The 17557-nt window shown below is 43.6% G+C and overlaps 1 protein-coding gene across 1 annotated transcript in view; it reads right to left on the bottom strand.

Annotated features, from left to right (window-relative positions):
* caskin1 (CASK interacting protein 1) overlaps nucleotides 1–17557 on the bottom strand; it is a gene marked incomplete at its 3' end in the record, with an annotated part of 104220 nt that overhangs the window by 48375 nt on the left and 38288 nt on the right. Inside the window, exon 2 of the mRNA XM_034295158.1 lies at nucleotides 14831–14882. Coding sequence (XP_034151049.1) covers nucleotides 14831–14882 — 52 coding nt within the window. The remainder of the gene's footprint in view (nucleotides 1–14830; nucleotides 14883–17557) is intronic.

Raw genomic sequence — 17557 nt, 5'->3', positions numbered from 1 at the left:
TCCCACTTGTCATTGGTCTGCCAAAAATATTGACAAATATAAATTTTGGGTAAATGTAAGAAAAATTTATAAATGAAGGTACATTTTAGGGTTCAGAAAAACTTTATACTGTTCCAAACAGGCTGATTTCCAGCACTTAGATTGCACATCAATTGCTTGTTATTGTGGAAGGCTGCACCAATGAAATCACAGGGATTCATCACATTTGCAGTGTTGATATCTGACCTCTGTGTAAGGTCTTCCACAGATGGCATTTTAGAGGAGTTTGTAATTTACTTTAAATTACATCGTAGTTTATCCGTCTCTGTCATTATGACGAATGAAACTGAAACTCCAGAAAATAAAGCGGATGGGGCCTAATAAATACTGGCATTAAAGAAGCTCCAGCACCGGGGACAGTAGGAACACAAAGGGGACAGTAGGAACACAAAGGGGACAGCAGGAACACAAAGGGGACAGTAGGAACACAAAGGGGACAGTAGGAACACAAAGGGGACAGCAGGAACACAAAGGGGACAGCAGGAACACAAAGGGGACAGTAGGAACACAAAGGGGACAGTAGGAACACAAAGGGGACAGCAGGAACACAAAGGGGACAGTAGGAGGTAACAGTATATTTGTAAAAAGCATTGCTGTATGACACTATTCAGAATACTGTTTCACCACAATCCTACTCCGTTCGTCAGCCAGCAGACAGGGTGGACCACTGTGGACAACAACTAGCATAAAGCCACAGACGTTTGTCAGAGAGGATTTTCTAACCCTCTCTGATGACGCCCACTCACACTAGTGACATGTTAGCAGAGCTAAGCAACACATCTAGGCAAAGGCTGCCACGCTAGCGTTTGTAAACACAACCCAGAAGTTGGCAGGAATCCAATGAGAATTACGAATCTTATCAACGAACGTGAGCTAGCCATCATCGTTGTCACAAACAGGCCCCTCTGCATACTGTAGGCCAGCTGAGCTGTTTTATTGGTGCGCAAGATAACCATGGCGACAATGTTATTTAGTCTGCTATTCATAGAAGTTTGTGGTTACGGTTGTGGTTACGGTTTTATTTAGGTTGAGTAAGGGGCTCAGAGTGGGCAGATCTACACTTTGACCTCACACACTACCTCAGTGAGTTATTAGGCTATTTCAGACCAAAGCTTGTAGTGGATGCATGTCTGTTGAAACTATGAAAATGAAATAATCTGCCACCACTCAGCACCTCCACTCCTACACGACCAATCATCAGCGTGGAGCTGAGGGGGGTGATTGGAAAAGCTGAACAGCACTGTACAGTGCTGACAATGTGAATAGACCACTTAAAGTGCCAGGCTACGCTTCATGAGTGGGAGTGACAGCGGTTGAAAGCATCTAGAATACCTATGTGCTAATGCACTCTAACAGTGTCTGTGTGTGTGTCATAGTGACAGGTGTGCTGTATGAGGAACAGGTCCTCGTTTCTGATTGGCTGACAGAGCTGAGGCGGTCTGTGATGGCAAGTGGAATGTTCTGTAACCATGGAAACGTTCCCAGGGCCATGCTGCTGGCACGGCTGAGGATTTAGGAAGAGAAGAAAGAGACAGAGAGGAGAGGAACTGAGATGCACAGAGAGTAGAGGGGAGAGGAGATGAGAGGAGAGGAAACTGATACAGAGGAAAGGAACTGACAGATAGAGAGGGGAGAGGAACTGAGAGAGAGAGAGAGAGAGAGAGGGAAGAGGAACTGAGAGAGAGAGAAAGAAAGGGGGAATGCAAAAGAGAGAAAAGAAGAGAAAGTGAGAATGAGGAAAAGGCATGGGAGGAGAGTGGAGAAATAGAGTAACAGAGAGGAGGTTGACTGTTGGAATATGGTCCTGGGTTATGCACAAAGAGTGTCATCAGAGATGAGAGGGGAGACAATAAGGAGACAGGGGGGAGACAGTGGGGAGACAGTAGGGAGGTAGGGGAGGAGACAGTGGGAAGACAGTAGGGAGGCAGGGGGAGACAGTAGGGAGACCATAGTGAGATGGGGGGAGACAGGGGGAGACTGGGGAGACAGGGGGGAGACAGGGGGAGACAGTGGTGAGACGGAGGGAGACAGGGGAGCCTTGGGGTTGACAGTAGGGAGACTGGGGGGAGACAGTAGGGAGACGGGGGAGACAGTGGTGAGACGGAGGGAGACGGGGAGCCTTGGGGTTGACAGTAGGGAGACTGGGGGGAGACAGTAGGGAGACGGGGGAGACAGTGGTGAGACGGAGGGAGACAGGGGAGCCTTGGGGTTGACAGTAGGGAGACTGGGGGGAGACAGTAGGGAGACAGTAGGGAGACAGTGGTGAGACGGAGGGAGACGGGGGCACGGGGGAGGGGCGGGGAAACCCTCTGCTCTGCCAAAGAAGGAAAAACCCTGGCATTTAATATTTATAATGCCTCCTTCATCACCCTCTCTCTCTCTCTCTCTCTCTCTCTCTCTCTTCATCTCTATCAGTATCTCCCTCCCTTCCTATTTTGCACCCCTTCCTCTCTCTTGCTCTCTGCCTGTTCTGCCCCTCCCCCTCACCAAAGCCCCCTGTTCTCTTCAACACATGGCAATCCTCCAGCAATCCTCTTCACACACACACATATACACAACACACATATACACACACACACACACACACAACCCACACACACACACACACATACACACACACACATATACACACACACACACACACACACTTTCCCATACCCTACATCCTTCAACATCACTCTACAGAGAAGAGGCAGACTGAGACCCACTATAATCATCTGACGATCTGTCAGTCCGCAAAATCGCCCAATAGCATCGCTCCCTCAAGGGGGAGGGACCCAGTTATGTAGATGACATCATATAGACCAGTGTTCTCCACCAATTACCACTCACAGTAGCTTTCTTTCACCTGTCATGAACACACTCGTTCTGACCTAGTTTTCGTAATGACACTGTTTTCCTCCCACCTTCCCTAGACATTTCCTTTCGCTCTGATTACACACACACACACACACACACACACACACATTTAAACCTAACCCTAACCCAGAAATCCCTGTTCCCTATGCTTTAGCCTAAAGTCTTCCCCTAAGCATAACATCAATGACCAAACTGTTGTGCCTCAACTTAACATAGCTATAATGCATAACTCTTAACCAGTGATGCCCAACAGAAATGTAACCCTAATTCTCACACTGTGCCAAATGGTAAGTTTTTCTCTAAACCCCCTTAAACCTCTAATCTATTTCTTAGATTTTATTATCTTTGTGAGGATAGTTAAACCTTTCTACATATTGACCTGGATCACGCACACATACAGAAACACACAGGCACTCACATCCTGGGCAGGAAGTTCAGCTTAACGGTATTAATCCTCTACAAGTGGCACTCTGATACTGATGGAGGAGAGAGAGAAATATTGAGGGAAATAATGAAGTGGGGAGAGAGCAGAGTAGAGAGAGGACAGAAGGAGAGAGAGGACAGAAGTAGAGAGAGGACAGAAGTAGAGAGAGGGAAAGAGAGATTGTGGAGGAGAGGAGAGAGTAGGGGGAGATAGGGGGAGGAGAGATGAGGAGAGGGGAGGAGAGGGGAGGAGAAGAAGGGAGAGTGTTTCTCCAATGGTCAGCTTACGACTGTCTGAGTTGTTGTTTTTTCCCTCAACGTTAGTTGTAGGCCAAAAATACAAGTATATGAAAAGTCTGTCTCCCCCGTCTCCCTACTGTCTCCCCCTGTTGAGAGCTAGACTGAGAGAGATATTATAGGAGAACTACAGAGAGAAGGATATTATAGTAGAACTACACAGAGAAGGATATTATAGTAGAACTACACAGAGAAGGATATTATAGTAGAACTACACAGAGAGAGATATTATGGTAGAATTACACAGAGAGATATTATAGTAGAACTACACTGAGAGATATTATAGTAGAACTACACAGAGAGATATTATAGTAGAATTACACAGAGAGATATTATAGTAGAACTACACTGGGAGAGATATAGTAGAACTACACTGAGAGAGATATTATAGTAGAACTACACAGAGAGATATTATAGTAGAATTACACAGAGAGATATTATAGTAGAACTACACAGAGAGATATTATAGTAGAATTACACAGAGAGATATTATAGTAGAACTACACTGAGAGAGATATTATAGTAGAACTACACAGAGAGATATTATAGTAGAATTACACAGAGAGATATTATAGTAGGGTTGCAGTGAATAAACCCCCCATTATAAAGACAAATCCATGTTTGAGCGCTCAGTGGTGTAAAAGCCATAGTCACTGGTCTACAGAGACGTGTGAAGAAGTGCTATGGTCAGATGAATCATCCTCCAGTGTATCTCCACAGGTGGGTGAGTGCATGTGTGCTGTACACCAAGGGAACGGTACAGGCCTCAATGCTTGACCCCAACAGAGAGGAGGTCCAGGGGCTCTGTCATGCTGTGGGGGTGTTCTCCCGGCATGCTTGACCCCAACAGAGGGGAGGTCCAGGGGCTCTGTCATGCTGTGGGGGTGTTCTCCCGGCATGGTTGACCCCAACAGAGAGGAGGTCCAGGGGCTCTGTCATGCTGTGGGGGTGTTCTCCCGGCATGCTTGACCCCAACAGAGGGGAGGTCCAGGGGCTCTGTCATGCTGTGGGGGTGTTCTCCCGGCATGGTTGACCCCAACAGAGAGGAGGTCTGGAGGCACTTTTATGCTATGAGGGTAGCAGACACCCGTGGAGGCCCGGGTTTCTGCAGGTTCACTCTCACCTTGTACTTGATTGACTAATTGGGGCTCTAATTGGTTAGTCTCTACCCTCACCTGGTTGTTTAGGTCTGAACTGGGAACCAATTTATAGGAATAACCAAAAACCTGCAGACACACGGCCCCCCGTGGAACCTGTTTGACACCTCTGCCTTACAGGGAAGGTCACTACAAATCATTACATACTGAGCATATTTTTCTGAGCTCACCTTAATCCTACAGGGAAAATGATGTACACGTGGAGACACAGAATGGTTTGATAAGTATGAAAATGATGTGAATCATTTGCCGATTGAACAGATCTCTCCACCACCAACATCCTCAAAACACCAAATGATGGAATTTATTTTTGAAGAATGGTGTTCCATCCCTCCAGTTGAGTTCCAGAGACTCATAGAATCTATGACTAGATGCATTGAAGCAGTTCTGGCAGCTTGTGGTCCAAAACCTTAAGACAGTTAATGTTGTTTTTCAAGTGTCTATACTTGATATGATTAAGACAGTTTTTTTTCTTGGAGTAGATCTGCCATGAGAGAGCACACATTGTCTATCTGTAAAGCATCTATATTTGCAACATTTCTACTTTGCACACACACACACACACAAAATACACACACACACACACACACAACTCACACAGACACATGCCTGCAAACAAACCCAAAACAATTATGGACAGTGCCGACCACAGCACAGCATTCTGCAGTAGGCACAACCTGGGACAAATATTAGGCTGTGAATCGTTAGCCATAATCAAAAAGGGAAAATAGGTCTGCATGAATGATCAATGAATCAATCAAAATATATTTGTAAAGACCTTTTTACATCAGCAGTTGTCACAAAGTGCTTTTACAAAAACACCCGGCCTTAAACCCCAGGGAGCAAACAACAGCAGTGTTGAATTTCAGTGGCTAGGAAAAACTCCCTAAGGCTGAAATTTAGGAAAAAACCTAGAGAGGACCCAGGCTCAGATGGGTGACCAGTCCTCTTCTGGCTGTGACGGGTGAACATTTTTAGAGTCCAATTGGAATAATTAACAAATGTATGTGGGCAAAATCCAGAGTCGATTTAAATATAGACCAGGTCAGAAGTATGACCAGATGGACAAGAACAGGGACAACACGGGGGGAGGGAGGAGGTGTCAGCACAGTGGCAGCTGAAATCATCAGGTATCATCTTGATCTGCAACACAACCAGGAGGACTTTGGACAGGGACAGCAATGGGCTCCCCAAACCAGGTAATCATCAGGTGTGGACCAGGACCTCATGTCCTCCTAAAGTTTAAAATGGGAGGAAAATGCATTCCTCATATCAACAACGATTTATAGTGGAGAAGGAGAACTTAGTGGGGAAGGAGAACTGACCCAGTCCCTCAGCAAAATAATATAGCAGCATAAGATCTTGGGACTGAGACAGGGGGGGTCCGGCAACACTGTGGCCCTACCCGGGGGAGGCCCCCGGACCAGGCCCAACAGGCAGGAAATCAATCCACCCACATTGCCAAGCATCAACCAAAGGGACACCCACCAACCGCAACCACCCTGAATGAGGGTAGAGTACTGCCAGCAGAGTACAGCCCAATTGCACAAGTGCGCAAATGAGAGACAGCATCCCAGTGGCGACGAGAGCCCATCTGGCAAGACAGCAAGGGTGGACAGTATCAAGCCTTCTGGTCTCCTTCACGCACCCGGGCCAGGCTACACCTAATTATAAACCGTGCTGTAGAGATTAGTTTTTAGTAGACATTTGAAAGTTTGCACTGAGTTTGCATTTCTAACGTTAATTGGCAGATCATTCCACAGTAGTGGAGCTCTATGAGAAAAGGCCCAGCCTCCGGGTGTTTGTTTAGAAATTCTAGGTACAATTAAAAGTCCTGCATCTTGCGATCGTAGGTTACATGTAGGTATGTATGGCTGGATCATTTCAGCAAGGTAAGTAGGAGCAAGTTCATGTATTGATTTATAGGTTAACAGTAAAACCTTCAAATCAGCCCTAACCCTAACAGGCAGCCAGTGTAAGGACGCTAGGACAGGAGTAATGTGTTCAAATTTTTTTGTTCTAGTTAGGATTCTAGCAGCCGTGTGCAGCACTAATTGAAGTTTATTTATTGATTTGTCAGGGTAACCGGAAGGAAGAGCATTGTAGTAATCTAGTCTAGAAGAAACAAAAGAATGGATTAATTTTTCTGCATCCGTTTTTGATAGAAAGTTTCAGATTTTTGCAATGTCTCGAAGATGAAAATAAGCAACTCTTGAGACATATGTTATATGTTCATCAAAGGAGAGGTCAGGGTCAAGGGTAACACCGAGGTTTCTTACAGTTTTTTGGGATAAGACCATGCAGCTTTCGAGCTTCACAGTGAGATCTGCTAAAAAAGCTCTTTGTTTCTTGGGTCCTAAAACAAGCATTTCTGTTTTCCTTGAGTTTAAGAGCAAGAAGTTCTCTGTCATCCATTCCTAATATCTGAAACGCAGGCTTCCAAAGTAGCTAATTTTGGGGCTTGTCTATGCTTTACTGAAATATATAACTGTGTGTCATCAGCATAACAGTGAAAATGTACATTGTGATTTCGGATTACATCGCCCAGAGGCAGTACATATAGTAAGAACAATAATGGGCCCAGAACCGAGCCTTGAGGAACACCAAAACATACCTTTGACTTGTCAGAGGATATGCTATCCACACTAACAAACTGATATTTTTCAGATAAATAAGATTTAAACCAGGCTAGAACATATCCACGTAGCCCAATATGGGTTTCCAGTTTCTCTAAGAGAAAGGAGTGATCAATAGTGTCAAAGGCAGCACTAAGATCAAGAAGCAACAGGACGGATGTGGAACCTTTGTCTGAGGCCATTAGAAGGTCATTTGTTAACTTCATGAGTGCAGTCTCAGTACTATGATGGGGTTTGAAACCAGACTGGAGCATTTCATAAATTGTATTTGTCTTCAGGAAGGCATTCAGTTTTTTTTCTAAGGTTTTTAATATGTTGTGATCCAGAATAGATTTTATTAGAAGAGGCTTAATTTCCACTATTTTTAGTGAGTTTAGTACACATCCAGAAGAAAAGAGAACAATTTATTATGTTCAACATTGGCAGACCTAGCACAGGAAATAGCTCCTTAAGTAATTTTGTTGGAATCGGGTCTAGCTGACAGTTTGTGGGTTTGGAACTCATTACAAATTTAGTGAATGTGTCGAGCAATACGGTATCAAAATATGTAAGTGGCCCCATTGACACCTGGTCAGGGAGGTTCAGGACATGCTCAGGATATCTGAGATTTTGAGGACCATAACTATTCATCATCATCATCTTCTTCCGCTTATCCGGGGCCGGGTCGCGGGGGCAGCAGTCTAAGCAGGGATGCCCAGACTTCCCTCTCCCCAGACACTTCCTCCAGCTCTTCCGGGGGGACACCGAGGCGTTCCCTGGCCAGCCGGGAAACATAGTCCCTCCAGCGTGTCCTAGGTCTTCCCCGGGGTCTCCTCCGGGGTGACCTTCCCAGGAAGGCGTTCCGGAGGCATCCGAAACAGATGCCCAAGCCACCTCAGCTGACCCCTCTCGATGTGGAGGAGCAGCGGCTCTACTCTGAGCTCCTCCCGGGTGACCGAGCTTCTCACCCTATCTCTAAGGGATCGCCCGGCCACCCTGCGGAGAAACCTAATTTCGGCCGCCTGTATCCGGGATCTTGTCCTTTCGGTCATGACCCAAAGCTCATGACCATAGGTGAGAGTAGGAACGTAGATTGACTATTCAGTTATTTGTTTTTGTCAGTTATTTGTTTTCTAATGGTGATGATATTTTCATCAAAGTAGTTCATGTATTCATTACAGCTAAAGTGAAGACCCACTATCGAAGATACATTTTGGATTATTTTTGTTCACCTCAATCAGGTTGGAGAAATAAGGTGATTGAGCAGACATGAGTGATTTTCGGTATTGTAGTGTACTTTCTATCCAGGCTAGTTTGAATACTTCCAATTTTCTGGAGGCTTGCTTAAGTGCCCTAGTATTGTCTGTGTAGCAGGGAGCAAGTCATTTTTATATTTCTTTTGTTTTTAGTGGTACAACTGTATCTAAAGTATTTCGCAGTGTTGAGTTTAGATCCTCGATTTGTTCGTTTGCAGATTTATATTGTTGTTGTAAGAATATCAAGGAATTTATTTGTAGTCCGAGAATTTATAGTACAGCTTTTGAAACTCATTATTTGCGGAGAAAGTGGATTTCTTGTTTTAACGGTAAATGTAATAAGACAGTGATTCGATAATCCTGGATTTTGGGGGGAAATTATTAGAGCTACGATATCTATTTCTCATGACAGGACTAAATCTGAAGTGTGATTGTGGCAGTGTGTTGGGCCTGAGACATGTTGGATGAAACCCATTGAGTCAATTATGGCGTCAAAGGCTTTTTGAAGAGGATCATTGGACTTTTCCATATGAATATTGAAATCGCCAAAGATTTGAATACTATCTGCCATGACTACAAGGTTAGACAAGAATTCTGGAAACTCATTGAGGAACATTGTGTATGGCCTGAGGGGCCTGTAAATAGTATCTATGTAAAACGATTCATCAGCCTGGTTAACTTTCATGAGTAAAACTTCAAAAGAATGAAAATCAGTGATGTGTTTGAGAGAACATTTATATTTACTATCATAAATATTAGCAACACCCCCTCCTTTTGAGGGATATGATCACTAGTATAGCCAGGAGGAGAGGCCTCATTTAGGGCAGTGAATTAATCTGGCTTTAGCCACGTTTCACATAAACCAATAACATCTAGTTTATGATCAGAGAATAATTCATTTACTGCAACTGCCTTTGGAGCAAGGAATCATTTAGGGGTCCCATTTTGAGATGCGAGGTGATAGTCATTTTTATTTGTGACCGAGGTGGAGTAAGGCTTTATCTTAATACGTTTTTTTTGTTAGCACTACCTTGTTTAACTTTTCTCAGCCTGGAACGAGTCACAGTGGCAATAGATAAAGCTGTACTAACTACTCTGGCTATGCTATCGACAGACTCTACTATGCTAGCAGGCTGGCTAACAGCCTGCGGCCTGACCTGCACCCTATCTCATGGTGAGGCAATAGGAGTGAGACTCCTGTCAATGTTCCTAGATAAAAGAAGAGCACCACTCCAGCTAGGATGGAATCCGGCACTCCTCAGAAGACCAGGCCTGGCACTATTTCTGGGAGAGTCCCAAAAAGAGAGCCAGTTACAAACTTTACCTCCTGCGACGGGCAGAACTCCATTTTCAGCCAGCGACTGAGTTGGGCAAGTCTGCTGTAGCGCTCGTCACCACCCCTAGCTGGGAGGGGGCCAGAGACAATTACTCGATGCCGACACATCTTTCTAGCTAGTTTACACGCTGATGCTATGTTCTGCTTCGTAACCTCTGACTGTTTAATTCTAATGTCGTTGGTGCCAACATGAATAAGAATATCTCTGTACTCTCTATGCCAGTAGCACCAACCCCTGATTTGCGGCTACGTCGGTGGCTCTGCCCCCCGGTAAACAGTGTACGATCGCCGGCTGATTCTTTAGTCTAATACTGCGAGTAATGGAATCACTAACGTTTTCTGTTTTTCCGGGCCACCGGTAGAAAATGCCTGCCGATCATTCCCCTCCGAAGATGGCTCAGGCCATGACTCCCGACTCCAGTGGGGAAAACCTGTTGAAAATCTCAGTTGGATTTAGCAAGGATTCAGGTTTAACTGGTCGACAGCATTTCTTCCCAGTGAACAAGAGAAAGTTCTTGCCCGGCTGCAGGAGCTGTGCCGGGGGGCTAACAAGACTATCGTTTCTTCCTGGTGGCACAGACGCAGTTTCTCATTTCTACACTAACATAATCCTTGCCTGACATTTGCGTCAGAAGCCGAGCCTCTAACTCTGCTATCTTTAACTGAAGACGAACATTCTCATCCGTGTTGTTGCTACAACAATTACAGTGATAAGGCATTTTAATGATACTTAGCCTCGGGTGTTCAGGGGTGAGTAGTTCCGTTAATCATGTCCAAAAAGAGTCCCGGTGTAGTAAAGTTGGGTAAGATGAAAAATAGGGGTTTGGTAAACTTTTAAAATAGAATTTGACCAATTAGTTTATACAGAGTAAATTCGAAAAAGTTTGGCAGGTGGCCAGGTAGGTAACAGCAGGCAGCGTACAGCAGGTCAACAATCCCACAGATGCACGGCTGTGCCTGTCTTAGGTTGCCCCGGTTTCAAAGGTGGGATCTTTCAGAGCCCTGTATAAAGGCCTGTAGGAGGAGGTACCGTCTTCCCAGCAAACAAACACTATAAGTTGTATAATGTTATGTCATTTTTACTTTTACACTGAATGTTTGCTGCTTCCATCCAGATGAGTAGGCAGAAGGCTATTGTATAAATTTAGAATAGGGTGTGAAAATTGTACAGCTGTGGTATTTGCGGTTCATCATGTATGTCTTCTTTAGTCTGTTGGCTATGTAGTTTTTTTTCTTGGCACACGTCACTTCCACATTTTGCATTTATTGCGGAGTGTTGACTGTTTACATATTTGGGCCCATATGTACATTTTATGTACTGGTTTTATTGTTGAATCTTGCCCATGACAAATAGCCCATATTACAAAAAAAGACTAAAACTAACACTAAAGCTAATACAAACTAAACTAAAACTAATTAAAACTAAACTGAATTTGAAAACAAAAAGTCAAAATGAAATAAAAATAAAAACTAATAAAAAATGCAAAACTATAATAACCTTGCCCGGTAATGCCTAAACCCAAAACCAACCCTGCCCGGTAATGCCTAAACCCAAAATTAACCCTACCCGGTAATGCCTAAACCCAAAATCAACACAACCCTGTAATGCCTAAACCCAAAACCAACCCTACCTGGTAATGCCTAAACCGAAAACCAACCCTACACGGTAATGCCTAAACCCAAAACCAACCATACCCGGTAATGCCTAAACCCAAAATCAACACTACCTGGTAATACCTAAACCCAAAACCAAGTCTACCCGGTAATGCCTAAACCTAAAACCAATCCTACCCGGTAATACCTAAAACCCAAAACCAACCCTACCCGGGAATGCCTAAACCCAAAATCAACACTACCTGGTAATGCCTAAACCCAAAACCAACCCTACCCGGTAATGCCTAAACCCAAAATCAACACTACCCGGTAATACCTAAACTCAAAACCAACCCTACCCGGTAATGCCTAAATCCAAAATCAACACAACCTGGTAATGCCTAATCCCAAAACCAACCCTACCCGGTAATACCTAAACCCAAAACCAACCCTACCCGGTAATGCCTAAACCCAAAATCAACACTACCTGGTAATGCCTAATCCCAAAACCAACCCTACCCGGTAATACCTAAACCCAAAACCAACCCTACCCGGTAATACCTAAACCCAAAACCAACCCTACCCAGTAATGCCTAAACCCAAAATCAACATTACCCGGTAATACCTAAACTCAAAACCAACCCTACCCGGTAATGCCTAAACCCAAAATCAACACTACCTGGTAATGCCTAAACCCAAAACCAACCCAACCCGGTAATGCATAAACCCAAAACGTACACCAACACCCAAGTCTAGTCTTTTAACACCATCCCTCCAAAGTACACCACAAATGTTATCTCTCTGTCTTGCTGTGATGCTTTACTAAATATTTGAATCTTTCCAGATGGTCCATCTCTTCTGTTGTAACCTTAAACATTAACGTTTTATGCAAGATAAAAATCATCAAATCAGTATGGTTTGTCTGTTCATATCAATGGAGATAGCCTAACAACCAATTCTGAACTTTATTCCAGAAGTCTGCTGCCACTGGACAGCAGCAGAACAGATGGTCCACTGGTTCTATTTCACTGTGACAAAGTCTTTAGTACCAACTGTGTGAGGTTCTGTTTTGTTCCCTTTTATTTCTTGAATGTAGCCTGTTCTGGTTAATTTTTGTCCTTTGTTCTTGAATGTAGCCTTTCCTTTTGTCACTAAATATTTAGTCTGCCCAGTCCTGTTCAGCCCTTGATGAGTTATTGTGTCTTGCCTACTGTTCTGTGCCTGTCTGTTGTGTTCCTGTTGTTTCTCAATGTTTTGTTATTAATCCAGTCATTGTCTTATAAGCTCTGTGTGTGGTGCCATGTCCTCAAAACCATTAAAGACTGTTCAATTCTCCATATGTTATACATTTTATATTGTAGTTTAAAATGGAAGGAACAAATTGAACTATTAAAAGTTGTTTTGTATATAATTCCATTCACCCAGTGCCATGAAAGCAGGACATCAATAATTTGTTCCCAACTTTCTTGAATTCCACTTGGTGTAGCCGTCAAACCCTTTGCACTATAATGGAAATATGAGAGTTTATACAAGTCAGTTCCAGCCAAGCATGCTATTTTACAACACTTTAGATTGGTTTTTCCTTTGTTTGTCACCCATCTGCATTTAGACATGTATTTAGACATGATTAGGATATTGCAAAGACAGCTTCAAGGCTGGTATCTGCCTTGGTTCATGAAAGCCCTAAGTCCTCCTCTCCTCACCCACTACTTTCCTCTCTTGTCTCCTCACCTCTCCATCCTCCCTAACCAAGCTCCCCTCCCCACTCTACTCCTCTCATGTGCTTCAGATGTATAGCAGTCAGTAAGCAGCCTACAGGCTCACGTTGGGTTGCATAGCAACCAGAGAACACAGTACTGCTGATGATGTATCTACCCAGAAACATTAGAGGAAGGAGGAGTTATGAATGTCATTGGCCAATGCCTGTAGAATCGTACAACGCTCCAGCGGCCAATCAAGTGAATGTTGTCATGTTGCAGCACGCAATTTAATTGCTTATAGAAAGCAGAAACTGCCTTTTTTCTTTTTAAGAACCAAATGTAAAGACTACAAAACTATATAATTACATGTGACAAATACATATAATACTTTTCCCAGATCTCAAATAATAGTTACATTGTTGTGTCTCTTGTTCAGGTAATTAGGTTTAAAATCAAGCACCTATTTGATTCCCAGTAAAAGATAGATCCAGAGGATGCTACTATAAAACAGTCCATTTACAGTAAGTTATTACCACCATACATAGAGAACACAACAGTCTGTTAGTACCATACATAGAGAACATAACAGTCTGTTAGTACCATACATAGAGAAAATAACTGTCTGTTAGTACTATACATAGAGAATATAACAGTCTGTTAGTACCATACATAGAGAACATAACAGTCTGTTAGTACCATACACAGAGGACATAACAGTCTGTTAGTACCATACATAGAGAACCTAACAGTCTGTTAGTACCATACATTGAGAACATAACAGTCTGTTAGTACCATACACAGAGGACATAACAGTCTGTTAGTACCATACATAGAGAACCTAACAGTCTGTTAGTACCATACATAGAGGACATAACAGTCTGTTAGTACCATACATAGAGAACCTAACAGTCTGTTAGTACCATACATAGAGAACATAACAGTCTGTTAGTACCATACATAGAGAACATAACAGTCTGTTAGTACCATAAATAGAGGACATAACAGTCTGTTATGTATGTTTCAGTATGTTGGTATGTATGTGTGTGTGTTTGAGTGTGTGTGTGTGTGTGTGTGTATTTGTTTGTATTTTTTTTATGTGTGTGTGTTTAATGTGCGTGTGTGATTTCATGTGTGTGTGTGTTTGTGTGTTTGTATGTATGTGTGTGTGTGTGTGTTTGTGTATGTTTGTGTGTGTTTGTGTATGTGTATGTGTGTTTGTACATGTGTGTGTGTTTGTAGGTGCGTGTGTGATTTTATGTGTGTGTTTGTTTGTGTATGTGTCTTTGTATGTGTGCGTTTGTATTTATGTGTGTCTATGTTTGTGTATTTGTATGTGTGTGTGAGTGTGTTTTTATGTGTGTGTATTTGTGTGTTTATATGGGTGTGTTTGTAAATGTGTGTGTTTGTGTGTTTGTATGTGTATGTATGTTTTTATGTGTGTGTGTTTGTATCTGTGTGTGTTTGTATGTGTGTCTAAATGTGTATTTGAATGTGTGTGAGCGTGTGTGTGTGTGTGTTTGTATGTGTGTGTGTGTGTGTGTGTGTATTCACTCACCCGTCTGTGTCCTGGAAGTTGACGTTGACTCTCTTAGCAGAACCAAGGAGCTCTGAAACAAATAGAACCACAGACACGTCAGGACAGACAGGCAGACAGTAAATACATTATAACTAAAACTTCCACAAACCGAAATGTCCCTAGTTAAATTTAGTTTAATTTCCTCAGAAACTCAGTCACAGTCGTGAGAAATCAAGATTTGTATACCTTATTTTATATTTTTTATTCTCTTAGAGCGTGTTTATTTTTTCCTATGTAGGATAGTTTAAATAGGAATAGTCTAAAAATAAATATATCTGTTTCAGTCTGATTGTATCACTGCACAGTGAATATAGCCAAGTTACCTAGGAAACAGAATGTTCTATCAGATAATTATATAAACACACACTCACTCACGCACTGTAGGTGTATTTTGGACCGATTCATGATTAAGGGCTGTGTGTCCTCCCAAGCATATCCTGCAATGCCTTTCGGTGTCTTATCACATTGTTCACTCAACCAGGAAGTTTACCGGCGAAACCTAAGCCCTTGGAGGAGAACGTATTCTGCGGTCAACAAGTACAGGCGCCGACCCACCACAATGAGGCACTAGAGCATGATCGGGTAAAGTTGCACTGTCCGACATCCCAATTACCCACCCTGGACGGTGTTCAGACATCCCTATCACCCACCCTGGACGGTGTTGAGACATCCCTATCACCCACCCTGGACGGTGTTGAGACATCCCTATCACCCACCCTGGACGGTGTTGAGACATCCCTATCACCCACCCTGGATGGTGTTGACACATCCCTATCACCCACCCTGGACGGTGTTGAGACATCCCTATCACCCACCCTGGACGGTGTTGAGACATCCCTATCACCCACCCTGGATGGTGTTGACACATCCCTATCACCCACCCTGGACGGTGTTGAGACATCCCTCTCTCCAACCCTGGATGGTGTTGAGACATCCCTATCACCCACCCTGGATGGTGTTGACACATCCCTATCACCCACCCTGGACGGTGTTGAGACATCCCTATCACCCACCCTGGACGGTGTTGAGACATTCCTATCACCCACCCTGGATGGTGTTGAGACATCCCTATCACCCACCCTGGACGGTGTTGAGACATCCCTCTCACCAACCCTGGATGGTGTTGAGACATCCCTATCACCCACCCTGGATGGTGTTGACACATCCCTATCACCCACCCTGAATGGTGTTGACACATCCCTATCACCCACCCTGGACGGTGTTGACACGTCCCTATCACCCACCCTGGATGGTGTTGACACATCCCTATCACCCACCCTGGACGGTGTTGACACGTCCCTATCACCCACCCTGGATGGTGTTGACACATCCCTATCACCCACCCTGGACGGTGTTGACACGTCCCTATCACCCACCCTGGATGGTGTTGAGAAATCCCTATCACACACCCTGTTGGCTGTTGAGACATCCCTATAGGGGGGTGGGGGGGTCAGTGTCGCAGTGTCAGTGCCTCGGGGTCAGTGCCTCCGGGTCAGTGCCTCGGGGTAAGTGTTGTAGGGTCAGTATCCCTTCTTTGCCCCTTCCCTAACTTACCATTACACACACAAACACACACACAACCACACACACAAACAAACACACACACAAACACACCCAGCCGGCCTTCCCTGCCTTTCTCCTCAGAAAGAGGAAGCAGAACACAGCGGCCCTCTATTGTCCTAAACACATCACTTCCTCACACACAAATGTAGCCCCTGCCTCTGCATGTGTGCGTCTGTGTGTGCTTGTGCTTGTAGCATCCCTGTGTGGACCTAACATTGATTTACATTCAAAACCCTATTTTCCCTAAACCAAAAGTAAACATTAACACAGAACTGAAGTGGTCTCCAACCTTTTCGAACATGAGAGCAACTTTAAAAAGAAAAAAAGAAAAATGAAACAACGAAAGCTATAGTTTTTTATGTGCTTTCAAATGGTCACATTCCCTTAAATTTTTCCCAGGTCCCATAAAAGAAACAGGGAATGGACCCAGAGTGTGTTCAGGGCCTGGGTGGGTGCTTAATTAACAGAAATTGAAGTATAAGGGGAGGAGGTGAGGAAATAATAAAACTCAAAAGACCACTGGTTTTTATGGGAAGGTGTCATTTCTGGGGCAGCATCCTATAGGCGTTTCGGGAGGAATTTGCTGGGGTGGTCGTATCTTCGGTGGCTCCTCCCGGTATTTTTTCTCTTACTTTGCATTGGCCTTCTGTAGCTTCCTATTTTTCCTCAGCAGCGGGGAACATTTTAACAAATATATTTTACAAACTACAAATTTAGAGCAAACATGAAATGGTAGTCCATTTCAATGATTCAAACACATTCGAATAAAAAAATAAAAGGTGTGTTTTCTGCATTAATATTGAGTCTGGCCAGTTGTAGCCTACCGCTGCTGTCATATTTGACAAATAACACAATAATATTTACTTACTGAGAACAAGTAAGATGTACTTACAGCTGATACACTCCTGAAATGTAAGACAACTTTGCAATTTTATAAATGTTTTTGGGAAAGTGAAGAATATCTTCTAATAGCTTCTAATACCTACTTTCTGCACAGAATTGCATTTGAAGTATAATTTTCTTTTATCCACACTCATAAAAAATTGAATTTAAATACACTTTAGACACTTACAACATTCACTCAGCTTTTTACTGGAAACAACAAAAACATTACAGAAATCTAGTTTGTCACAGTGCATGACT

The sequence above is a fragment of the Esox lucius genome, chromosome 11, assembly GCF_011004845.1.
Source record: "Esox lucius isolate fEsoLuc1 chromosome 11, fEsoLuc1.pri, whole genome shotgun sequence".
Classification (NCBI taxonomy): Eukaryota; Metazoa; Chordata; class Actinopteri; order Esociformes; family Esocidae; genus Esox; species Esox lucius.
This window is presented reverse-complemented; position numbering and strand designations above follow the sequence as displayed.